This window comes from Plectropomus leopardus, chromosome 20, assembly GCF_026936395.1.
Source record: "Plectropomus leopardus strain MGB_pleo_1.0 chromosome 20, ASM2693639v1, whole genome shotgun sequence".
NCBI lineage: Eukaryota > Metazoa > Chordata > Actinopteri > Perciformes > Serranidae > Plectropomus > Plectropomus leopardus.
Genome location: NC_142195.1, coordinates 14,429,679 through 14,454,138, shown reverse-complemented (window position 1 = coordinate 14,454,138; position 24,460 = coordinate 14,429,679). Strand labels below are relative to the sequence as shown.

At 38.9% G+C, this 24,460-nt stretch overlaps 2 protein-coding genes across 3 annotated transcripts in view; one reads left to right on the top strand and one right to left on the bottom strand.

Moving 5' to 3' along the window:
• Positions 1-1,073: 1,073 nt before the first annotated feature.
• Positions 1,074-6,282, bottom strand: oaz1b (ornithine decarboxylase antizyme 1b). The gene is given in 6 exon segments (XM_042509157.2): positions 1,074-2,156; positions 2,288-2,373; positions 3,231-3,403; positions 3,794-3,880; positions 3,882-3,933; positions 6,158-6,282. Coding segments are annotated over 6 exon segments (654 nt in total). The 3' UTR covers positions 1,074-2,025.
• A 6-nt stretch (positions 6,283-6,288) lies between these two features.
• The window catches only part of ermp1 (endoplasmic reticulum metallopeptidase 1), a 33,191-nt gene continuing 15,019 nt past the window's right edge, over positions 6,289-24,460 (top strand). The window contains exons 1-9 of one of the 2 annotated variants that reach the window (XM_088071120.1): positions 6,289-6,416; positions 11,335-11,725; positions 15,073-15,377; positions 18,375-18,502; positions 18,680-18,785; positions 19,332-19,478; positions 20,289-20,381; positions 23,763-23,975; positions 24,218-24,438. In XM_088071120.1, the coding sequence (XP_087927246.1) occupies positions 11,451-11,725; positions 15,073-15,377; positions 18,375-18,502; positions 18,680-18,785; positions 19,332-19,478; positions 20,289-20,381; positions 23,763-23,975; positions 24,218-24,438 (1,488 nt within the window). In that variant the 5' untranslated portion in view covers positions 6,289-6,416; positions 11,335-11,450. Of the gene's footprint in view, positions 6,417-11,334; positions 11,726-15,072; positions 15,378-18,374; positions 18,503-18,679; positions 18,786-19,331; positions 19,479-20,288; positions 20,382-23,762; positions 23,976-24,217; positions 24,445-24,460 lie in introns of both variants that reach the window. The other variant, XM_088071119.1, reaches the window with a different exon arrangement.

The following is a 24,460-nucleotide window of genomic DNA, read 5'->3' as shown; positions in this document are numbered from 1 at the left end:
CTTTCTATTTTGCAGAAATTAGTGAGCTGTTCTCTCTGTATTTTCCACAAAACTGTTGGTGGCAAACACTTAGTTCTGATAGCTATGAATGAGATTATTTTTCATGATTAGTTCATGATTTTCTTTTCTTCAATTTATTTATTTATTTTTGTAAAATTGGTCTCAAATTTCATTTGGAGTGGCATTAAAAAGTCTTACATATAATTTGCCCTAAGCTGCAGGAACCCTGCAGGATGCTTGAACAGATCAGAGCTGTCGTTAATGTTATTAGTAACACCTGTGCTTTTCCTGCTGTGACAAGTGGAAACAAAGGCCCATAAACTAAGAGCACTTTGGCCCAATCAAGAGAGCCATGTGTGTCTCCATTAAAGGCCCTGCACACTCACATGGGGGTTTTGAGTCCCTGACCTCTTGCTGAGGTTGAAGGTAGGCGGGCCAGGCTAGAAATAACAAGGTCACCAGACTCTGTAACTTTATCTGACAGTTTTAAGCTACCGTAGTCCATCAGATTTCCTGATCCATGGGCACATTTGTTTATAACTGCTCTTCTTACACTGACGTATTCTGAAAATGCAACTTTCACTTGAGCTGTTGAGTGGTTTTGTTTAGTAGTGTCATGTGGAGCCTCCTGGTGGTGTGAAGACTCAGGACAGGCTCTGGATGTCTGCCCTGCTGCTCTTTTGTAACTGACCTAATTTTCTACAGTTTGTGCACACTGAGCGGCACATATACACGATTTTAGACACTAGCTCCTGAACAAAAGGGGCAAATACATGTGCTTTATCATACACATCGATAGGTTGTAAGGATGCATGTAGATAACTTTATTAGGTAAAACAACGATTGTTAAATAAAAGTAAGCACTTTAAAATCCACCACTGTTGATTTGCGGTAACATATTGCACCATAAGTTATGTCAGGTAGACGCACAAACACTGAATTCACTGTAAGGATATTTTGTTTCAAAATGATTAAATGGGAGAAGAGAGCTGCTCTGGGTCTCCTAACCCAAAATAAAGACAATTTGGAGCATATTATAAATGCATCGGTGAATGCAGACAGTAGGCAACAGATTGTTTTTGTTTGTTTTATTATCACAGAAGCACGACAGGTACCACTATGCAGGTGAACAACAAACTCAACACTATCATGAAAGAAAAAAGTTAAAAGGAATGCTAACCCAAAAGAAAAAGGAAACGAATCCAATCATAACATCACAGCATTTTTTCTAACTCCCCAAACAAAACACTACAATATAGTCAGGTATACATGGCAGAAAGAAGCAAAAGCACTTTGGATTATTCACTTTCCTTTCGCGTTGTACCAATTGTTGGATATGTATCACCATTCATGTCTTTACTCTACTCTACACAGATTCACTATCCAGCCAAGAAGTACCAATTATTAGGGCCGTCACTCAAAAGTAATGTTTCAAAAATCCAAATACTTTTAAGAGGATGTTAGTGCTACAAAATAAAACTGGTCCCACTGAAATGTATGTATTTAATTCAGAGAGATAGAAAATATGAGAAATTTTAAGTCGTGTTGCCAATCAAAAGAAAGCTGGAGTACCCGAGTGTAAACCTGATGACCTTTTTATTGTACATTCAAGAAATGAAGAATCCTCCACCTTAGTCTATCATAAAAAGCAAATATCGAGATAAACAGACTTGACAAGAAATGGAAATTATACCAGAACTGAACTTATAGCTATAGGAACTGCAATGTGATTGTAAGTCCAAAAACAAAAGGTTCCCTCCTTTAAAGGTGACAACACTGATTAATCTTCAATGAGAACAGTATAATAAAACACACAAAGATAGCTGATGAAAACAGGAGATGCACATCTTACATATTCCCTTGAACACAAAAAGCATGGGGGAGATGAATACTTGCATACAGAGAGCTACCGCTGAGGGTTTAACACAGACGGTGGTGTATACGAGTAAGCCGGGACGGGATAGACAAACATACAATGGGAAGAAACGGGGAAGTAAGCAGGGGGTGGAGGGGCTGTCCAGAGGGCTACTCCTCGTCCGAGGAGTCCCTGTCAAAATTGTAGGCCATGAAGAATACGTCAGGTCGAGGTGGGACGAGGGCATGGCCCGGTTTCACAATCTCAAAGCCCAGGAAACTGAACGTACGCACCAGTTTAGCTGAAGGGATAAAGAAGGGTAAAAAAAGATGTTAAGATGCAATCAAAACACAGAATCCAAAATAATAAAGTAATCAAAGTTGAATAAAAAAAAGGTGTGGTTGGGGAAAAAAACGGGCTGTCAGCACTCACCACGATCATCTCTGTTCTTGTAAAAGCAGACAAACACGCTAACAACTTTCAGATGTTCTTCAGCATACTCCAGGAGAGCCGCAAAACTGGAGGGAGAACAATGAACAGCCTAGGTTAGAGATTGGAAAACAGCCTCTTAAAATGCAGGCACAATAACAACTGAATGAAACTTGCGCATATCCTATAAAAAAGGTGTGTATTTTGTGGTTACTTTAAAAGCGCAGCATTGGCTTCCCCTCAAATGCACAGCTTGTGGTGCTCGAAGCTCCAAAAAAATTGATTTGAAAAACTCGCAATGTCACAGAGCACATGTCTCTTTCCAGAAATCATGACCTGGTTACTCAAGATAATCCACAAACCTTGTGAGCAATTTCATGTGTGGACTATTTTCCTCCTACCTTTCCACAACAGCTGTGTCGTTCACAACAGCGAGTTGTTAATGACACAGCTAAGCCGAGGAGGGCGTTATTCCAGTTCTCACGCCATCACAAGCAAAAGCCTCTCATCCATGAGTAGATTTATCGCTTTTTTTTGTGTGCAGTGATCCAGTTGGCAGGTGTAGGTCAGTAGACAGAAAGTAGTTTCAATATAAAACTGCTCACAACAAGGTCTGTGGTTTATCTTGAGCTGTTGACTTTTTCAAATGTATTTTTAGGTGCTTTGAGCACCAAAAGCTGAGTGCTATCTAGTATGATAATATTAAAGAGAAGGCAGACATCTTTATAGCCAATATCTCCAGCACTCAACAACAGACACTAAATAATCTGGATTAATTAATAGCACTTAGTGTGCTATTAAGAGTGAAACAAAATATTTTTGATTTGGGTGAACTGTCCCTTTTTGTACTTGTTTACTCTCCTGCAGCATGACTAAAGTTAGCCTTCGTGAAGACCTTAAGCTTTATTCCACTCAAGATCTCTTGTTTTAAACAATCTGGCCTCACCTCTCCTTGCTGCCTTCAGGAAGAGGGTCAAGAGGTATCTCCACGTAGAGTGCGCTGCTGCTCAGGACAGCATCCCACTGTATTGTCTTGGTTACGGTGGGACGACTTTGGAAGTGGAGTATGCCGGGGCGACCATTCCCTGCTGGCTCCTCCGTTACAGTCAACTTTCGATCCTGAACACACAAACATGAGTAACACATCTGAAAACAGCAGTGGGGGACATTAAATGTGTCAGTGCCTTGTAGACCATATGTTTTTCTCTTACTTCAAATCATAATTTAATTGGCACCTGTATGTCTAGTCAATCAGCAACTGAGCTTATAAATCAACTGAACTCTTAAGGACAAAGAAATTTAAATATGAGTCACTGTTAGGCATAGATGATTAAATGATGACTGTGTCTTCATCTGACACTGAATCAGGTGACAGGTGATGTTTCAGCACCTATTCTTGACACATTTCTCCGTCTAAAAACAGCTTTCTTTAATTTCTGCATCTGTGTTTTAGGTCCTACGGCTAATTTTCAGCAATTAAACAGGGAGTGAGTGTGTGTCTTGACTCACTGAGTGGAGTGGCCGAGCTGAAGGAGTGTGATCCCGTGTGCCATTCCCTCGCCCACCTGGGATCTTCAGGGGTGGGAGAGGGGCATCAGGAGCACCACAGAGGCCCCGGGCTGCGGGTATTACTACAGTGCAGGGAAAGGCTGGAGGGGAGGACATAATGATATTACTGTATCAGGAAAAATAATCAGAATCCACTATGCACTTATGACAAAGGTTTTTTCTGTATTTTAATGTATCACACAGTGCACGTCAAAAAACATGTCACGGGACTCAACACAGACAAATATAGACTTTGACAAGCAATGTAAGTTTGCATGGTGCAATAAAGTGCACATGCAGCATCTTCTGAGATGATGCTAACAACCTGAATTGCAGTTACATAAATGTACTCATGTACCACTGAATACCAACTGCAGGCTGTTTAATTTTATTAGCAATAAAATATAAGACTATCCAACTCTGGGCATCCAGCAGCTCACCTGGTAGAGCAGGCGCCACTTGTACAAAGGCTATAACCTTGCCACAACAGCCATGGTATTGATTTCACCCTCTGCCCTTTGCTGCATGTCATCCCCTCCATTACTCAAATTGGTTTTTCCACGTTGTAAACTTCACAAAATACTGCAGGTACGTGCTCAGTTTGCAACGTATGTTACTCAAGCAGGCCTGGGCGCTCTCTTTCAAACCACTAAGAGTTTACGTTCCTTGAAACAATAGCACTGTGTGTGCAGATATGTTAACAGAGCTTTAAATGAATGTTGCGCCAACACAGCAATATGCATTGGGAGGCAACCAAACAAAAGTACTTGCTGCTAAAAACACAAAACGACACTCGTAACCTTTACCTCAGTGTTGTTAGTTGACACAACCAGTACAGGTTATGCTGTTATACGGCCCCTAACGTCTGCCTAACGTCCATAAAAACACCCATTGATTTTTTTCCCCCCCAAAGCATAAGGTGATGTTATTAAATTGTCTTGTTTTAAGTTCTTCCTTTCTTTCATTTTAAATAATTGATTTTTTTTTCGTGTTTATTTCCTCATTTATTTTTAATAATTTTGAATTTGGGGTGAGTTTTTTTTTTGTTACTTTAAAAAAAATAATTAAGAGTTTTGGGGGGTGTTTTTAAGAGTTTTCTGCATTGAGTACTTTTACTTTTAATGCTTTAAGTATTTTTTTTCCCTGGTTGTACTTATTTACTTTCCCTGAGTACCAGTTTCAAAGCAGGACTTTTACTTGATACGGAGTATTTTCACAGATCTAAAGGATCTGATTACTTCTTCCACCACTGTACACAGTACTCTTTTCTGACAGCTGTCACTTCAGAGTCAGGATAATTTTCTAGCTTATTAGACTGAAAATGTGGCTTGATAAAATAGCTGGGCTGCAAAGTATAACAATTTAGTAGGCAATAATTAATAAAACTAAAACTGATAATTTCGTTTTTAAGGCCATTTATCAATACTTAAACAGCGAAGTTCAACCAATGTCTATTTATGTTGATGCGCGAAAGGGACACAAGTCTATACCATTAAAAATAAAAAATAATAATAATGTCTCCACAGGTGAGAGTACATGTAGACCACGTGTGCCACTGCCTCACCGTCTACTGTTACTTCATCCTGTCCTCACGAAGCTGTCAGTTGCGTAATAACATTTATCAACCTGTTTTTGGTCAGTTCACCACATCAGCGTGACCAGAAATGTGCATAGCTGGCGAATATAATATGCAGGCAATTATAACATAGTTTACTTAATTCTTGCCCTTTCCTTCTTTGATGTTAGGCTCATCCCGAGTTGTCAACGGTGAACTGTTTTTTATTGAGACGCCAGTCTGTTTGGTCTGCAAATAGGCTTCCGTGAGAGGAACTGAAAAGGTCATATTTAAATCCACTGACAGCAACGTTACATGTCCTCTGTATGAAACAGCAAATCATAGTAGTCGTTTGTTAATAGTCTCCTCAAAACAGGTAATTATGCTTGTCGTTAACTACGTTGAAACGTTCATGCTAACTGATTAGCTAGCTGACGAAGCTAACTACAGTGACGTACTACAACTTCGACGATGTTCATAGCTAATGTTAGCATATGCTGTTCGTGTCGTCTCTCGGGCCAGCAAGTCAATGTCCGTTGCGTACTTAACTATGACAATTTAATTAAATAACTTTTCGACTATGGCTGACACAACACGAAACAGCGGAACATTATTGAAACTGCGTATTACACATAAACGATACATTTAAAGTTAGCAAGCGTTTTACTTCCGCTTTTCCGTGGCTGCTAGCTAGGTTAGCTTAGCCACCCCTCCCCCACACCACGGTTAGCAGTTAGCTCGGTGAGGATTTTTTTTTAGCGTTTACTTACTTCCCAATCATGTCACAGATACCGTTACTCAAATCCGCCATGGTAGTTAAAGACTGTGGTTTTCCTTCTTTCTCGCGAGCAAAGCAATGACTGTTCAGGATCCGCTGGAGGTTGGATTTTACCATCCGGCCTCGGGTAGAGACACGACGGGCTGACTGCTCTCTGCTGTGCTCACCTAGTAAATGATCGGTCAGAGGATCGGCGCTGGTACAAAAAAAACAGGAGTCAAGTCACGCGCATTACAGGTGACACATTTCCGGTAAGTTGTTTTCTTCACAATGTCAGTCGAATTAATTGAGTAGTTTTTTTTGTTTCTTCTTATATGGCAATTAGTGTATTTTCGATTAAAATAGTTCACAATTTTCAGATATCGTGAAAATTGTGAACTATTTTAAGCTCTGTATTATAGAATATCAAATAAGGTACAGATGACGTATAATTGATAAACAACAATAATAATAAAATCCATTGCAGATATGACAAAAGATGCTGGATCACCAATTACATCATCACTGCCTATAGATACATCAACAAAATAAATCAACGATCCTATAAGTTATAACATGCCCCTCTGAAATATACTGCTTTTTACATATTCAATTTCTATAGTAATTTCTCTGGACTGTAGCCCCTATTTTCAAAACAAGTTAAAACAAAAGTTAGGCTTTGCTTTAACTGCAAATACAGTCCAAATTCCTGAAATATTGGCAAAATGTGCCCATTTAAATAAATAAATATCCAGGACTTTTATTTTGAAGAGGAAGACGCCATTGTTAATATCTAGCTTCACGTTCCTGCTAACATGCTAACGCTAACCAGAAACGCTAAATACTGAAGATGCTTGTAAAGACCATAACTTCATAATTGACTGGCCCTGACCTACGACCACGGTTAAAATGAAATAAAAAAAATCGGACACTAGAGTACTGTCACTTAACTATGTCTATTAAGTATATAGTCCAATAAACTTTAATGTCAACTACGTGCTGTTCTTGATTATTGCCTTTCGTAAGCGAAGAAAACTAATAGCCTGTAACGTTAGCTGTCACTGTTAGCTGCCTTTAGCCCAGCGGCTATTTACACGACGGTGTCTAATGGAAAATTACCGAGGAAAGAGGAAAAACAAAGACACTACAGACGTTTGATATCCATATGATTATTGACATCTCGTGACATATGGATACTTAGACCGTGAAAAACCTTCTACTCAGTTGTTAATTATCGTTGCCATTGTGTTTGGGTGTTTTGCAGTAAACTTAATTATTTGCATTTAAAAAAATACATCCTTAGTTTCTAATAACTTGTAATAAATGTAAAGGTTTAACATACAAAACAATAGTCTATAAAATACTGAATTATTATGCTAATGAACTACCCATCAGTATAGCAATTCAACTTAGCCTCTCCATGACCATCTACATCATTTAAGCTCTGCTTACATGTTATTGCATAAATAAGAATTATATAATATTATAACACTGGCAGGTACCATTCTGCACAATAAATCAACGATGTAAATACTTTTTTGATATTTTAAGTGCATTCTGATGCTGATAATTCTTTACTTTACTAAAGAAGCATCCTTAATGTTTTTACTTTATGGTGTGTTTTTATGTGTGCTGTTGCTCCTTTTCCTTAATTGTCAAATTGTAATCCTTTACATTTTTATTTCTTAAACTATTCTTATATAACTGGATGATGATGAAATGTAACTTCCTTAAACTACGGCCTTTAGAAACGATGGTTATTGATCAAAAGTGAGTGTGGGATGACATTAGGATAAACCTTATGGGATAAACAAGGTGTAGCACAGCCAAAACATCTCGTCTGCTTTTCCAATTTCGTCCAGACGGTGGCGACAAAGAAGCAGAAAAACTTCCTAACCCGAGTGCAAATCACATCACATTATGAGCTGTTCATCCAGCAATATCATCAATCCATGCCAATTAAATAGCCTAATGCACAGTGTTGATGTCTATTTTTAGAGCTATTGATTAATTTGCTGATAAAAGTTAGGTAAATATTGTATTAAGAAAAATCGTAATAGTAAAATGTGCTTTTATGTCCCTTTATCAAATGTCCCAACTGCAACAAACTGCATGTTTGCACAGCAATTCTTTATGCTGCATTAATAAATTAATTTTTTTCCTCTTTCTTTTTAGATATTTAAAATAATGGGTGACCAAAATTAAGACACATTGTTTTATTTACAAAACAGTAAAAAAAAAAAAAGTTCAACATAATGCATTTCCATGCAACTACACACCTGATTGCAGCCTCAAAAACTGCACAGATTATGACCAAGCTGAGTAAACTCCAACTCCCCCCCAAAAAAGGGTATTGAGGTTGAATATAAATACTTATACTCAAGTGCTGCACTCAGTTTTAATGTACTTGAATTGACATTTTCATTCTCTGCTAAAGTGCCTGACCAGCTACAGTTATAAGACACTGCTTAATAATATTAGTGGTAGCGATCTTCTCAAAAAAGCGTATCATGTATTTACTAAAATGTGGAACTGCTCCTTTAATATGAACTCAATGAACCCCCTGTGCAAGTAGCCTAATGCAATCCAACAGATACCCCCGCTTAGTCTGAGTCACATCAATATAAGTTACATTATATAGTACCTTTCAACAACAATAAGCCATTATGCAGTCAGAACAATCCCTCTCAGAGTGCATTGTATATTATATTTGTGCATTATTATTATATGCTAAGGGAGTGTTCATTATTTATAGGAGGGGGTGGGGTGGTGCAAAACGGGTGGTGGTGGAGGCACTTCAAATATTTTTTAAACACTGGTAAGGCGGTTGTGTTTTATGGTTTGGTATGGAGGAGGAATTCAACTTTGAATGGTTGTATTTTGTATTCATTTTAAATATACTTAGGGCCCCCAAACCTGCAAGTCTGTTAAAAAGGCATGTTTTCTTTAAAAATCTCCAAAATCATGCCATCTATCATTGCCAGAAACTGTGAAATATGGTTATTTATGGTGCAGAAGTTATGTGCCAGTGGAGTAACTTTCTGGAGCTGGAGGTGCTAGTAGGTGGGTTTCATTTCCGTTATGTCAGAGTCAGTCTGTTTCCTCCTGTTACTTTGTGCGAACCAAGGGACTGTTTTTGTTTATCAGAGGAGGCGGGGATGGCTGGGATGTGACTTTTTTATTACCTTCCCTGAAGCTACAAATATTTCCCTTGAGCCTCCCTGGGCCACTATAAATCAATCAGTAGATTTATAAAATGAACTTTTTGATATTTGAAAGTTAAAATTTGAAGTTAAAATCCTGGAGTTGACAAAAGCTGTGGGTTTTCACTGTTGTTGTACATAGTGGGTAGTTTGTTCAGTTATTTATTTTTTTCATTTTTTCTAAATTCAGATTTTGGTTTTTTTTTTATTTAAATTTATTTTCTTTTTTGTGACTATATCTGGCTATGATAAATGGTGTTATCTGGGTGATTTTTTTTAAGAATACATGAAAGTTTTCTTGAAGAATTGGGGGTTAAATCAATACAAAATACAGCCTTTTAAACCTGAATGCCCCTACCCAAAGCCAAAATAAAAGACATTAATCCCTTCCTAGTGTTTAAAAAAATTATATGACATGCCTCCCACTTTTTGCACAGTTCCCTTCCCCTTTCATAAATAACAACAACAACAATTATAATAATAATATTAATTAAAGCTGCAGGCAGCGATGAAAGGGCCCTCGCATCCCCACGTACGTCGGGGGTACTGGTGGGACTCCAGCTAAAGCTGTCGTTTATTTCTGTGAAAATTGGATTATGCATGCAGAGAGTTTGGACCCTGAAGTGAGATATTTCACACAATGTAATTCTTCTAGTGGCCACTAGGGGGCACTGGAGGGAACATAGATTCCACGTCATCATGGTTTACATTATTTGCGAACCAGACCATGAAAATTTAATGTAGATTTAAAAGATAATGGTCTGACAAAGCTTACTTCCTGTTGCCAGTAGGTGGCGCAGTGAGTATGACAGGCAATTATGCTGATGTCTTAAGGTCTGCAGCCTGATCACACCTGTGAAATTTGGGGCCAATTTCATACAAGCAGGTGAGAGGGCTTCCTGGTTGAAACATTGTAGGGGGCGCTACTGAGGCATGTTAGCACAATGACAGAAAACTGAACACATAGACCTGCTCAGGACTGGACTGTTGTGTGCCATGGCAAGTTTGGACAACATTTGAGTATGTACAGTAAAGTTAGAATAATTTCCCCCTCATCTGCATTCGATGCTAAGCCACAGAACAGTATTGGATTAATTGTGTAGGACAAGTTTGTAAAGGTATAAAAAACGGAAAATTATTTCCTGTAGCCACGAGGTGGTGCTATTAAGACTAGTGAATATTCTCACACAAATGTGTTCAGGGCGGGACCCTTATCAAGCCTATGAAGTTTCAGGCAGATCGGACAATGTATACCGAAGTTACAACAATTTTCTGTTTTATGGCAAAACATCAAAAGTCGGTCCAAGAGGCTTTTTTGTGTGTTTGGATTCATAATTGAACCTAGTTTTGTCATTGTAGGTGAGACTGGCCATTGGGTCTACACGTTAGGTGGCGCTGTGTAGCCATTTCGCCACACGCGTTTTCGAAACCACCAAAATACTAAATTTTTTGTTAGCCCGGACATGCATACCAAGTTTCATGAGTTTTTGGGCATGTTGTAACCTCTAAAAATGCGATTCATTTGGCAGAAATATAATTCCTTGCATTCCAAGAGGGTCCTCGCACCGTTCGGTGCTCGGGCCCTAATAACAACAACAATAATAACAATAATAATAAAATATTTGATATTTTACCTGTCATCGAATTAAAATACACAGAGTACTTCACTAAATATAGTGAAACAATTACATAAACAATAAAAAACGCAACTAATAAAGAAATGCCAATACAATAATAAAAACAAAAGCAGAGAAAAACATAAAATAACAGTCCATAAACTAAAGCAGATGTCAAGTATCATATTTAGCATGCAGACTTGAAAATGGGAACGTGTGTTTCCTTGTACTATTTCCTTAAATGATAAACCTTTCTTATACAGTGACATCAAAATAATTATCCTGTTAATTTTGTCTTATGCTCATGCGGGGGAGATAAATACCAGTGTGTATAATCCCTCTCCCGCTCTGCTTTTTTTTTTTTTTTTAAGCGCCTCGCTGCCCGCCCTCTCACTGAAATTTGTCCCTCATCGCGCTCCGTCGTTCGTCCAGAAAAAAAGCGACGCCTGAGAGCGACGCTTGCAGCTGAGAGACCGCTGGCTCAAAAATGGAGAGCGACACCACTGTCAGGAGAATAAAACCCTTCGGGACGCATAATTATGTTGCTCAGGATAACGACGGTTCCCGGGACCGGTGCGGGGATAACGGCTACAGCGGTGACCCGAAGAAGAAGCCTGAAGTGAGTCTGTATCTGCTGCGGGAAGGGCTGGCAGCTTCCCTGGTCTCTGTGTTTATTTTGGTGCTGTGGGGACTCGTTCATTTGTCGTTACAGCAGCTCGTCATTGGAAAGCCAACCGGCGACTTCAACGCTGAGAGAGCCAGGTGAGTTTTGGACTCCGTTTGCTGCTATACTCACCTGTTTTGTCTTTATATGTTGGCTAACGGAGAGACACAGCTAACCTTTCCTCTAGTTTGGCAACAGACCCGCCTAGAAACCACTACCGGGTGGCCCCTCCCCTCCACCTACACCTGCACCTATTACCTCCAAGGTAACCTGCAGCGCAGACAGGCGGTATAACGGCGTGTTTAAGGAGTTTAGCTCAGGGGAAAAGAGGTGCAGCAGCCCCCAGGACTGGACTTAAAATGATGTAGTGAGTTAAAACCTGTGATCCCCGCATACAAAAACAACGAAATTATTCCATAACCTCGAAATTCAAGTTTGAAAAGTAGACAGGTGAGGTTACATATGGCAAGTTTATTTTTTTAAGAAGACATTTAAAACATTTAAAATGTCTTACTTAATGAATTAATATATCAAACAGGAAGTGCATCATGAACACTAATTAAAAGGTAAGGAAGAGGACTTGAGTCTTTTCATCAAAAACACATTACACACAGCTTTTGCATATATAGTCAGTTGTTTAACCCTTTGAAACATGAGCAAATTGGGGTGATTTCTTTCAAAAACATGGGAAGAAGGCAATAAGCAATGAATGAAAAAATTACCCTAAAATTAGGAAGAAATCACCAACAAGTACAAGAAAATTACCTGAAAATTAGTTAAACGAAAAAAAAGAGAAACAGTTTTAAAAAAGGGAAAAAAAGGAAAAAATAAAAAATAAATAAGGAAATGACCTGGATAAAGTGCTTTAAAAAATAGTAGCCTACCAGACTAGTAAAATCAAAACTGAAAATCAGCCGTTAGTTTATTTTCAGCTTCATGATGAATAGTGATGAAAAGCTTGATTTCCTGTTTTACACAATTGTCACTTCGTGTTTTTCTGATCTTTTAGACAAAATAATCAATTTCAAGGCATCACACTGGGCTCTTGAACATTTCATAGAACATAAATATAAACAAAAAACCCATCAAACAGCCTGCATTGGTATAGAAAACATTATACATCCTGTACATTTTCAGATTACAAAGCTCCTCAGCTTCACAGAGCAACAGCTTTTATCAGATTTTCAGTCCCTGTGAGGAGGAGAGATGGGGATTATGGTGCTGAATCTGAGGTCCGCAGGGCTGCGGTTGAAAGTGCTGGGCGACGGGATTTGCCATCATTTGGCTGGTTGCTCTATAAATGAGTCAGGCATGCTGCATTGAACTGATTAGGGCTCTGAGCTTCTTTGGTCACAATCATGGCTTTCATGAGTCCGTGCCCTGCCAATCCAGATTTGAATTATGAGCCTGAGTATAAAACAGTGCCTTAGGTGCTGCTGTTAAAGTGGAATAAAAGCAACAGTTCAGGTATCTTTAATATAATTTGGTACCACTTTGTCAGTGCTACAAAAGCTACATGTAAAGAAGGACTTTGTTACTGTCTGAAAAAGCAAAGAAAAAACAGACATTTACTGTATTTGATTGAGAGCTGCACAGTTAATTGAAATATTACTGAAATTGCAATATGGCCAAGAGCAATATGCAAATCGCATCTGTACAGTTTTTTTGGTAAATGTAAGATAACCTATAATTATAAAGAACATATTGTGGTGCTTACAGAGATGTCCCGGCCTACAAATCATTTTCTAGATGTAAGGGAACTGGCTTGTTTGGTACAGGCCCAGCTAAAAATCACATCATAATCATTTTTCTACAATTCTTTTCAGTGAAGATGAATTACAAACAATACTGTTATCTCTTTTCATCTTAAATCGTGACCCATATTGCAATTGTATTATTATATATATGTGTATATATATATATATATATCATATCGCAATTATCTTGGACTGGACTGGACTTTCTTGAACAGCTGCAGCAAACACCACCAGCAGCTGTTTCTTTAAAGAACAGTTGAGGAGTGGCATCTGCTTTTTCTGACCATATGGGTTGCTTGGCTTAATTTCCTGTTTCTATGTCCTGCGGGAGTCTGTGCACTGATGACAAAGATCAGGTTAAACTTCCACAGAAACATGTAACCTGCACAGGTCAGTGCAGTTGTCCAAACTCAGGACTTAGCCAACTTAACAAGGACGGGTTACATCTTGTTTGCTTATAAAACTCAATGAAAAATAAGTAAATTGTAGTCCTAGTCCAGCCTTTTGTGGGGTCACTTTTTCATTTTGGAAAGATCTTTCCCACTCAGTTAATTAGGTGAAAGAGGGACGTCACCCAATTTTCCGACTCAACCTCAAGACCACCAGTCAGTGCCTATGAAGATGCTTCACTCGCTCTTTAAAACCTTGAACCTTATTTGCAGGTCTGCAGATGACAATTTGTTTTTCAATATATATCAATCTGCTGTTTATTTTCTCACTCAACCGCATCATTTGGTCCAAAAAATACCAGAAAAATAGTGAAAAACATTATTATAAATTTGTGGAAAGGCTGAAAATCTTCCCATTTGGGAATCTGGAATCACAGCATTTTTATTTGTCATTTTTGCATAAAATATATCGTAAATGTTTAAATTGTAGCTGATTCTGTCCATAATTGATTAAGCAGCTAATTGTTTCGGCACTTGTTGATTGGGTCAGAGCAGAAGTTTCTCAAATCAAGTGTGTGCTATTTCTTTTTAAATCCACCAATGAAACTGTCACATCCAGCAGTTTGTTGTTGCTTGCTAATCCGTATTATTAACCCAATGTAGGTCAGCAGTATTTGGGCAAAATACTCACACAATACTCACCTACTTCATCACAGCCAGCAACCCTTTCTTTGTCTGACGTAAATGAAAATGAGAGGTGCATAACTGTGGGGTCTGAATTCCTTCACTTTCAAAATGAACAGCAAAGTCTGAAAAGATATCTGAACTTCAACCTGGTTTCATTTCATCATTTAAATGTCAGCAAGCAGAAGTATCAGCGATTGAAGATGGGGGCCTTGTGGCTGTTCAGACTCCAGTGATAAACATATTGGACCAAAGGTTACACAACATTGTTTTGAGTCCTCGAAGGTGAAATGAAATGTGAAATAGACAATATATTATAGGTTTTTGCTCCGGCTGTGTCCGTGCATACATGTGGACCTTCTCCGATGTCAGATTTGTGTTGTATTTCACATATATTAAAGTAAAATCAACTGTGACTCATTGAGTTTATTCTATTATTTTTCCAAAATGAAGAGTGCAAGATTATCTACATCACTGTCTTTAACAGCAACATTGACTTGCAGGGCTCTGATAAGCTGCTGTAATGCTGTGATGGAACAAGTAGTCTTGGTTTTCCACCCCTCAGAGCATCACAATATTCTCTGTCTCTCTTCTCACTCGTGCCTCACAATCTAGACGGCACTTGGAGCAGATCACTAGTGTCGGCCCTCGGCCAGTGGGCAGCCAGGAGAATGAGGTCCTGACAGTGGGCTACTTGTTGGAGCAGATTGAGAAAATCCGGGTCGAGACTGCAGCGGGTCCCCATCAGCTCACGGTAGATGTACAGCGTCCCACCGGCACTTTCTCCATTGACTTTCTCGGAGGCTTCACCAGCTTCTATGACCGTATCACCAACATTGCTGTCAGGCTGGAGCCTAAGGGTGGGACGCAGCATCTCATGTTGGCCAATTGCCACTTTGACACAGTGGCCAACAGTCCAGGTATGAAAACGTTCCTCCTTCTCTTGCCGACTGCATGTGAGCTCTTGCTGAAGGCTCTGACAGTGATGAACAGTGAGCTGTAGATGAACTGATTTAGCACTCAGTTTGCATGTAGATACATGCAGAAATGATTCACACACCAGTGGGCCAAACTTGATTTGACAGAAAGGAAAGGGCTTTCAGATATCAATCTTTAACTAACTGCAAGAGAATAAACACTTGAACAATAATTCCTGTGTATTTGTTCAACTTTCAGCTTTTTTTTCAGCTGATTGAAACCTCAAATCTTCTGTTGCAGTTCTTTTAGTGCCATCTTGTGTATCTAAGATAGTCATTTAATTGCTGTTTCTGTCCTGTGTCTGATCTGAAGAGCACTTTACAGAAAATTCCTCTGCTTTTTCTGTTTTAATTTTTAACCACGGTGGCAGCATGGCTGTAGCAATGTTGGTCCACCACTTCTCAACAGAAATATCTCAACAGCTATTGAAAAGATTACCATGAAATTTTGTAGCAACAATCATATTCCTCACAGGATGAAGCATACTGACTTTAGTGATTCCCTCAATTTTCCTGTTTTGCCCCCGTGAGGTTCCCATTTGTGTTTCACAGAGGATGCACTGTAAACATTGATCCCTTCACTTTTTATCTAGGGCCAATATCTAAATTTTCTTCAAATACTTTGGTTTATGACCATATGCACTGATCCAATACTAATATCTGATATCGGGCTGCAACTCACTCAAACAGCTGGATCAAGTTTCTGTGAAAATGGGGCTGATCTGTTCAGTTTAATTCTAGGTTTAAAGTCTCAGCTGCTATAGTGATTTATATCAATATTGAAATTTTTATTGGCATTAAATGTCTACAAAGAATTTGTATTCCTGTTTTATTTTAAATCGTCATTTATCACATTTGTTTGAACTGCCTTGTGACTGTTTGTGATTAAAAGTTTACATTTTACACTAGTTTTACAGAGCAGCTTTTCGAGCAGAGGTTTTCTACTCAAGTACCACTTGTCCTGCATGTTTTGCATGTGTTAAATGATCAGCCTGTTATCAACCAGTTGATCATTTGAATCAGCTGTGTTACAGCAGGAAGAGATGCAAAACATGCAGGACAAGTGGTACTTGAGGAGTGGTTTGGGCTGTTATAGAGATACATGGAATTTCAATTCCTCCTTGAGTTTTGACCAGTGTGTTGCTTTATTTTGTGAGATGAATTATTGTAATGATGAATACCAATTCAGTAAATGTATATTTTTGTATCTTTTTATATTTTATTTTTGTATCTGTAGTTTATTTATGTAATTAAACAGTGGATCAGTACTTGGTATACCCAAAACCGATAGGTACTGGGACTGAAAAAGTCATATCAGTATATCCCTAGACCAAATACCTGCAGAATAATGACATTTCCATCAGCCTTTAAGCATCTCTGTGTCACATTATAGTCTCATACAGCTGCTATGGCTGCGGACTTTTATTTTATTTTATTTATTTGCACATTTAAGCAAAAGAAAGCCGTTTACATGTGCAGGCGAGGTAGAAACCCATAATGGGCTTTTCTAAGGACCTCAACTAAATTAAACAATGAAATATACTAACATTTTAAAATATAACATGATGTAGAGTAAAATATAAGTATAAATACGTTTCTTCTACCCAGTTATCACTATTGAAACCACCTTTAAGTTTTGTTTTGTATAGTCAAATCCTGCAGCTCTTTCATTCAGTTTGCACAAGACACGAGATCCCATCTACAAGTCCTCATGTGTTTTATGATAATACCCTTATCTGTGCACTGCCGTCATGTGGACCACACAGTGTGAAATTTTGCCAATCCAGAAAATTTGAATGCCGAAGCGAATCATATCTGGACTGCACAGGAATAACTGTTTTTTGATGATAGATAGCACAGTCTTAATTTCTTTGTCTTGTGTTAATTCAGGAATTTTCGCTGCTTCAATCCTCACCCTTGAGCCTGTTTGAGGGATATATTCTCACACATAGACACAAATGTGCACACACAGCTTCACCAGCAAGAGGAAATTCATCCAAGAGGTGTGGACCAGGAAGATACACATTTATGTCCACAGTTGCCTGCCAAGCCTTTGATTTCTTGGAATTCTAAACACTTTTCATGCTAAAAATAATAATGGGGCGAAAAAGACAGAATAAAAAGGTAGCTCACTGTTGCACATACTTTTGTCCACCTGTGTTTAAAGTTTGTACGGGAAAATACGGTCAGCACATCAAACGGACAATTGAAATCAGAGTACTTCTAATGACTTTTTCCCACTTTAACGTGCACAGGTGAACTATTCATGCTTTGATTTGCACTCACCATCTTTAACTCTCACAGAGCTTTTTTGGGGACACGGATTAATATGTAGCAGACATAAGTGGTAGTGACAGGAGCATGAATGGTACCCAGACAGATGGTGAACAGGCTCCCACCCCCACCTCGTGAACACATTCAATCCAGAAAGCTGGAGCACATGATGTCTCAGTTAGGCTCTCTGATCTTTGGACATTTTTTTTCTCTCTGCATTTATTCTCAGTGAAATGTGTTCGTCCTCACCATTAACCTGTTTAATCTTTCCACATCACATGCCCTGTTCACATGCTCTTTTCTTCTCTTCTCACTATTGCCGCTTTTCCTTTGTGCTCTCACTATTATGCAAGCAGTGGGAGCTGGGTTTTCACCAGCTAGTCGCATTCTTGTCATGTTTTCACTCACAGCGTACTACCTTCACTCATACATTATTCTGATGTACACCAGCGTTATCAGCTCCATCACCTACATGTTTTCTAATCTCAAACTGACACACTGAGTCGAGACAGTGGAGTGATCTGGGTGAACGATTGCATATCTTAATGTGTAAATATCAGGCTGAGCCAAGCTCCTTTTGCCTGATATGAATCTGAAAGGCAAGCAGTAGCTGTTTGTTTTGTTTTGGGTTTTTTTGAATCACATTCACTGGTTTTCTTGTCTTAGGTGCCAGTGATGATGCAGTGAGCTGTGCAGTGATGCTGGAAGTCCTCCATTCTCTGGCCAACCAGTCTACACCTCTTCATCATGGAGTTATCTTCCTCTTTAATGGGGCAGAGGAAAATATCCTTCAGGTAAAAAGAAGTGACGAGAACACGTTTTACACTTTGGATGTCAGACTAGCTTATCTTCACCACTTTGGGTTGTCATTTAATATAAAACTTCTATCTTTTTAATTTAATTTCCTCTGTGACATTGTTACTTTCTCACTCACTAACTTGGGCTTATTTTCTATTCCTTCTCTCCATCAGGCCAGTCACGGTTTCATTACTCAGCATCCGTGGGCCAAGCAGGTGCGAGCTTTCATTAACTTGGAGGCTGCAGGTGTCGGGGGCAAGGAGGTTGTTTTCCAGACGGGTACCGTATCAAACGAACTGTTCTGGTTTGTTTATTTATAGCAAGTTTTTCCTCCGGTATTTGCATGTGCAATCCACCATCAATGTTTCTTCCTCCTGTACTTGGAAAGAGTGTGCAAATGAATGCAACGCAGTTTTTGCTCTTACAGAGATCGACTGTGTGATGCAGACACACTGTTGCAGACCTCAAAATCAATGTTTAGTTTTGTATTACGTACCTACAGTTAATGCTGTTGTTCCACTTTTTTGTATTCTGCAGGATACCACTATTATGTATCTATATGGATTACTAGCAGCCTGATTATGGGTCCTAAGGTGCCTGTAATATTGCATTTATATTTTAGATGTTATTTGATGCACTTACTCTATACATTAAACAAGCTTAAATGCCTACATCACTAAAACTATAAAGGGGAAGTGGTTAAGGCAGCAGGAAACAGTGTTATAGTGCCCTTGATGCCTTCTTCTACCAAATTATTGTGCCTAAGAGAGTACAATAACTGTCCACTATATAAAATATCACAGAAATCTTTCTGTTCCCTAAAAGGTCCTGAGAACCCGTGGCTGGTCCAGGCCTACGTGCATGCAGCCAAACACCCTTTTGCCTCTGTGGTCGGCCAGGAGGTCTTTCAGAGTGGCATCATTCCCTCTGACACCGACTTCCGAATCTACAGGGATTTTGGCAACATCCCAGGTAATGCATAGCATTCTTCAGAGTACTTGGTGGGGTTGCAGGTCTTGAAAAAGTCTTAAAATGTTTTTTTAAATACACATTTACTAGTAAAAGGCATTAAAAATATTACAATTTCTTGAATTCAAATCCAATCAAATATTCTTTTAGTCATATTACCATGTGAATTTCCTTTGTTGGCATTAAAATGTCATTAACAGGAGGGAAACACAATCTGACAGGGGAACAGACTTTGACACAACACCTAAATGCGCACAATGCCCCTATTTTTTCCCTGCTATAGTCTACATAATTAAACCTGGGCACTGCTAGCTACCCTGCTTGTTAGTTTATGGGATTAGGAAAACGGAAGTTTAACGTCAAAAAGCTTGAGGTTTTTTTTTTTTAACCAGTGGTGATTATGGCCAGTGCCTGGAAATGCTTACAAAGCAATCTATGCTGTATGTCGAAGGCTTTTTTAAACTTGAGATAATGGGGTCAAGGCAGTAAAATTGCACATGCAGAGCCATAATTACAGAAAGTAACACCAGTGACATTTTACCTCTCTGTTCATTTTAAAATGTTTTTTTAGAGAGTTTATTTTCACTTTTGGTATGTCTTTCCATTGCAAATTTGGTCTTATATTTAATTAAAAGTCAATAAGTTTGAAATTCAACTTGTTAATACCTCAGTACAGTATAGAAATTACTATCTGTGTCAAAGCTGAAAACATTAATCTGGTGGCTGCTAAATGTACAGAGCAAAGCCGCTTTTATTTTGTGTTTGTGTTTTTTTAAATCTTATTTGTGTGTATGTGCATTTGATTTTTTACAGGAATTGATCTGGCTTTCATTGAAAATGGTTTCATCTATCACACCAAGTACGACACTGCTGACAGGATCCTGACAGACTCGATCCAGAGAGCAGGTACACACCACACAGAAACGCACTTCTGCATATCTACGTGTACAAAACTTGAATGGGTGTCACGTTATGCTATTATTTGACCGTCATTGCAAATAGATTCTGCGGTTATTGGCCATTGGGTGTGTCTGATTGTCAAGGAGAAAGTGGTCAATGCAGCAGGAAAATGGTGTGGTAAAATCGTTTTTTTTCTGTCACCAGCTGAAATACACGCCGTCCATTTGTACTTTATGCTCCCAGTTTCAGATTGGTCAGCACTCTGCTGATCTCATTATTTCCCTGGAAAACTAAGAAACGCGTACAAACATACATTGCAGTTGTGGACTTTTACTGTTACACTTGCCCTTTATTTACCTTGTGCATCTGTGATGCTGAATTATTTTTGCTTTACTTAGCAGAGAATCCAGTCAGTCAGCACTAAAAACTCAAGACAGTTGGCATCTTTCCTCTCTCTCTCAGCAGATACTGGACATCTCCCCGCTCTTATTCTGTGTACAGTAACTCACTGTGAAAGGCATGAATTATTAGAGAGAGAAAGTGAAAATTTAGAGGTAGGTAGGAGGTATTTTTAGTCTGTAGAGAAGGATGCAGAACAGTTTTGTATGGTGGAGAGTAGATACAGCACGGGGGCAAATGAGGAGATAGACCAGTAGCTCTTCTCTGTTGATGCTTCTGATGAACACAGCAGGTTTTTGGCCTCATCCGCCTCATTCAAATCTCTCTTTTCACAGCTCTGCTTTTCAGCAAAGTAGGGGAAAGGTGCAAGGCTAGTGTCGCCCTAAATTAGATTCACTTTTGTCCAAGTCAAACCTAGATCTATTTTTTAAGATGTGTCGATGTATTAACAAGAAAGTGGCAAATTAACCGTTGCAAATGGTTGAGTTAATATTTTAAATATTAATCTCATAATTTTTGTATTTAAATCAGAAAGGAAAGTTGTGGTTACATTGCTTTGAACAGAATTGTGTGGCTAAGCAGTGAACCCAGCATGAACAAGTAGATGTTGTACACTCTGTTGTTTACACTTTTAGGCCACAGTGAGCCTACCAGGCAGAAGAACAATGGAGCTTTGTCTCGTGTGTGTGTGTGTGTGTGTGTGTGTGTGTGTGTGTGTGTGTGTGTGTGTTTGTGTGTGTGTGTGTGTGTGTGTGTGTGTGTGTGTGTGTGTGTACTGTTAACTGTGCAGACATGCAGGCAGCAGTACATAGGGCAGCACAAATAAAAGAAACTTGGCCTCAGGCGGCAGTAACCCGCACAGCGACCTCTTACTGATCCTTCACGTCGTCAAATTTTTCTTTCACATTCAGCATCATGATTGTAGCCAATTTCATGTGAAGTCTTCCACGTGACCCATATACCGGTATATAACTGTTGTATAATTATGAGAGGAACATTAAATCAGACTTGCTCTCACACACATGCAGATATCCTATTTGAAACACTTCTGCTTGGGTCATGAAATCACATTTGCTCACACGCATCATAATCTCTCCCAAGCACCATTAAATAGTATAAAGTGACTAAGACAGTTGTGTGTGTGAGTGGATTGTGCCTTTCTCAACATATCCTGTCATGGAAAAAACAAAAATGTAGCTGTGTGTTTGAGAGAGTTTTAGGAGAGTAGGATGGCGAGCGTCGAGTGGCGAGTGTTATTGTAGCCTGCATGATATGGATGTGGAAGTGTGTGGGATTGTAGTAGTGTATGTGCAAGATCATAATTTGTTAAAGCAAGTATGATATACAGCTTGATATCTTCCATAGATCTTTCATACATTTATTTACTATAATTACCAGTGAGATACATTTGATTGAACTAAATTGCATTTAAAAATAATTGTTGAGATGTTTTGATTTCGGGTCGATTCTGATGTTTAAATTACAATGTGGCCGATAGCCAATAGCGATGTGGATGTTTTGTTTTTTTTTCAGAATCAGAAGTATTTAATTTCATAATATGATTTTATATTATATTATTAGAATTTTCTATTAATTTTGTCATTGATATTTATTTTGTTGTTGTTATTTATTTTGCCTTTTGTGCCAAAGAAACAAAAACATCGACATTGTAAAAAAATAACGAAACCTTTTTTTGAAAGTTGTTCAGTCCTTTTTTGCCTCCGTTGTCTTTGAATAAGCACAAATTCCGTTGTACAAATTTATGAAACAACCTTAAATGGAGCTTTCTTTCACATGAAAAAGATTCTTTGTTTTTTTTTTTTTTTCAAAATCACAGCTTTATATGTCTTTTTAGCCTGCTGTACAACTACCTACATACCTATACCTGTACTAACTAAACCATAATAATCTCTGTGTTGTTGTAGCTTAATCTATTTCTTTTCTTATTGAACATGGGAGATGCAGAGCTGAGCAGCAGCTCGCTGTCATTGCTGGTGCATTTATCACATAGGTATTTACGTGCTATTTGTGCCAGCACTGGGGAACAGAAGTTATTATTTCTACAGTATCTGAGTTTAGTGGATTTCCGAAAAATGGGTCCTCTTCAAAAAAACATATCTCCCAAACTGCATTTTGCCAACTGTTTCCGAGACAGTTTAATACTCCCACACGGCCATCATTTTCTTTAACTTTACAAGGCACATGTTGCACTCTTACATCATGCCAGAGTGTCAGAGCCTTGTCCAGCCAGTGGCTTCCTCTCCAAATCAGCAGCTAGGTATGTTCGCAACTGTCGTCCATGTTCGACCGCAAATAAACAAAACAACATTGAGACACTGCAAAATTGAAAAAACACCAATAAACATTGGCCACTGCCAAGAGTTAACGTCATGCTATTTTCTAATTGATCAATGGTAATGTAACTTAAAGCAGAGATTGTAAGTCCCAGTACAAAGTAACACATCTTCACGTACTAGTATGTTGTTTCATATTAGCACAGTACTCATCTGCACATGGTCTCATAGCTCCAGATTTTGTCTGTATTGTCCGGCAGGAATGACAAAGGCCACTACCTCAGTGTAGCCTGTCCCTTCTGGTCATCAATAAACTTTGTCTACTGTGTATGATGTGTCAGCTGAATAAAGGATGAGCGTATCTTACAGTGACGTTATCTGTTTCATATGCAGTCATGTTAACCATTTCCTTCCTCTTATTGTTGGGGTAGAAGTACAAATAGTGGAAATTACAAACCACAATAGAGTAAACTCAGCATTTACAACTTTGTCCATTTCCATGAATTCATATAGTCTCCTGTCCATTCCTGGTTTTAAGTTAGGATGTTCTGCTTGTACTCTCAGGCAGTTCAGCTGCTGTACTCCTGCTGTACTCTTTACTGCCAAAAACAAAGAAGCTCAATGCAACTGAGTGTTGTTGTGTCACATTTCAACTTTAAACCTCTTCACCTTTAAACTGACTTCGTGTTCTCAGGCGACAACATCCTGGCAGTTCTGAGGTACCTGGTGACGTCAGAGAAGTTGGCTGATTCCTCAGAGTATCGTCATGGCAACATGGTGTTTTTTGACCTACTGGGTGTAGTTGTGGTGGCTTACCCAGCCCGCGTTGGCACTATCCTAAACTACATGGTAGCCACAGTCACTTTTTTTTATCTGGCCAAGAAAGCTTCACTGCCAGGCAATGGGGGTAGGTTGCCACTTCCTGTGGTGGATGTTGTTATGCCATTTCCTATACTGGATATGTGTGTTGCATGTTTTCCTTTTTGTGGCTTATCTAAAAGTCTTTCTGTCAAGTGTTTAAATAGGAAATTTCTAATCCCAACCTTTGGGGCATAATCCAAATTATTGTTTAATTTTCTGTATTAGATTTAGAAGAGCTATTCTTGTGTGTTGGTCTTCATTTACATCCGTCCTCTCCATCTCTCTCAGGTGGCCGATATGTCCGAGATCTGGCCTGTGCCACAGGCGTAGCAGTCCTAAGCTGGTTCATCACCCTGCTGTCAGTGCTGATTGTCGCTCTGCTCGTCACTCTGCTGGGTCGCTCCATGTTTTGGTACAACCACTTCTACGCCTCCATATGCCTGTATGGGACCGCAGCTACAGGCAAGATGATCCTCGTTCACACGCTGGCCAAGAACTTGTATTACGGAGTAAGTGTAAGTTTTATTGTAG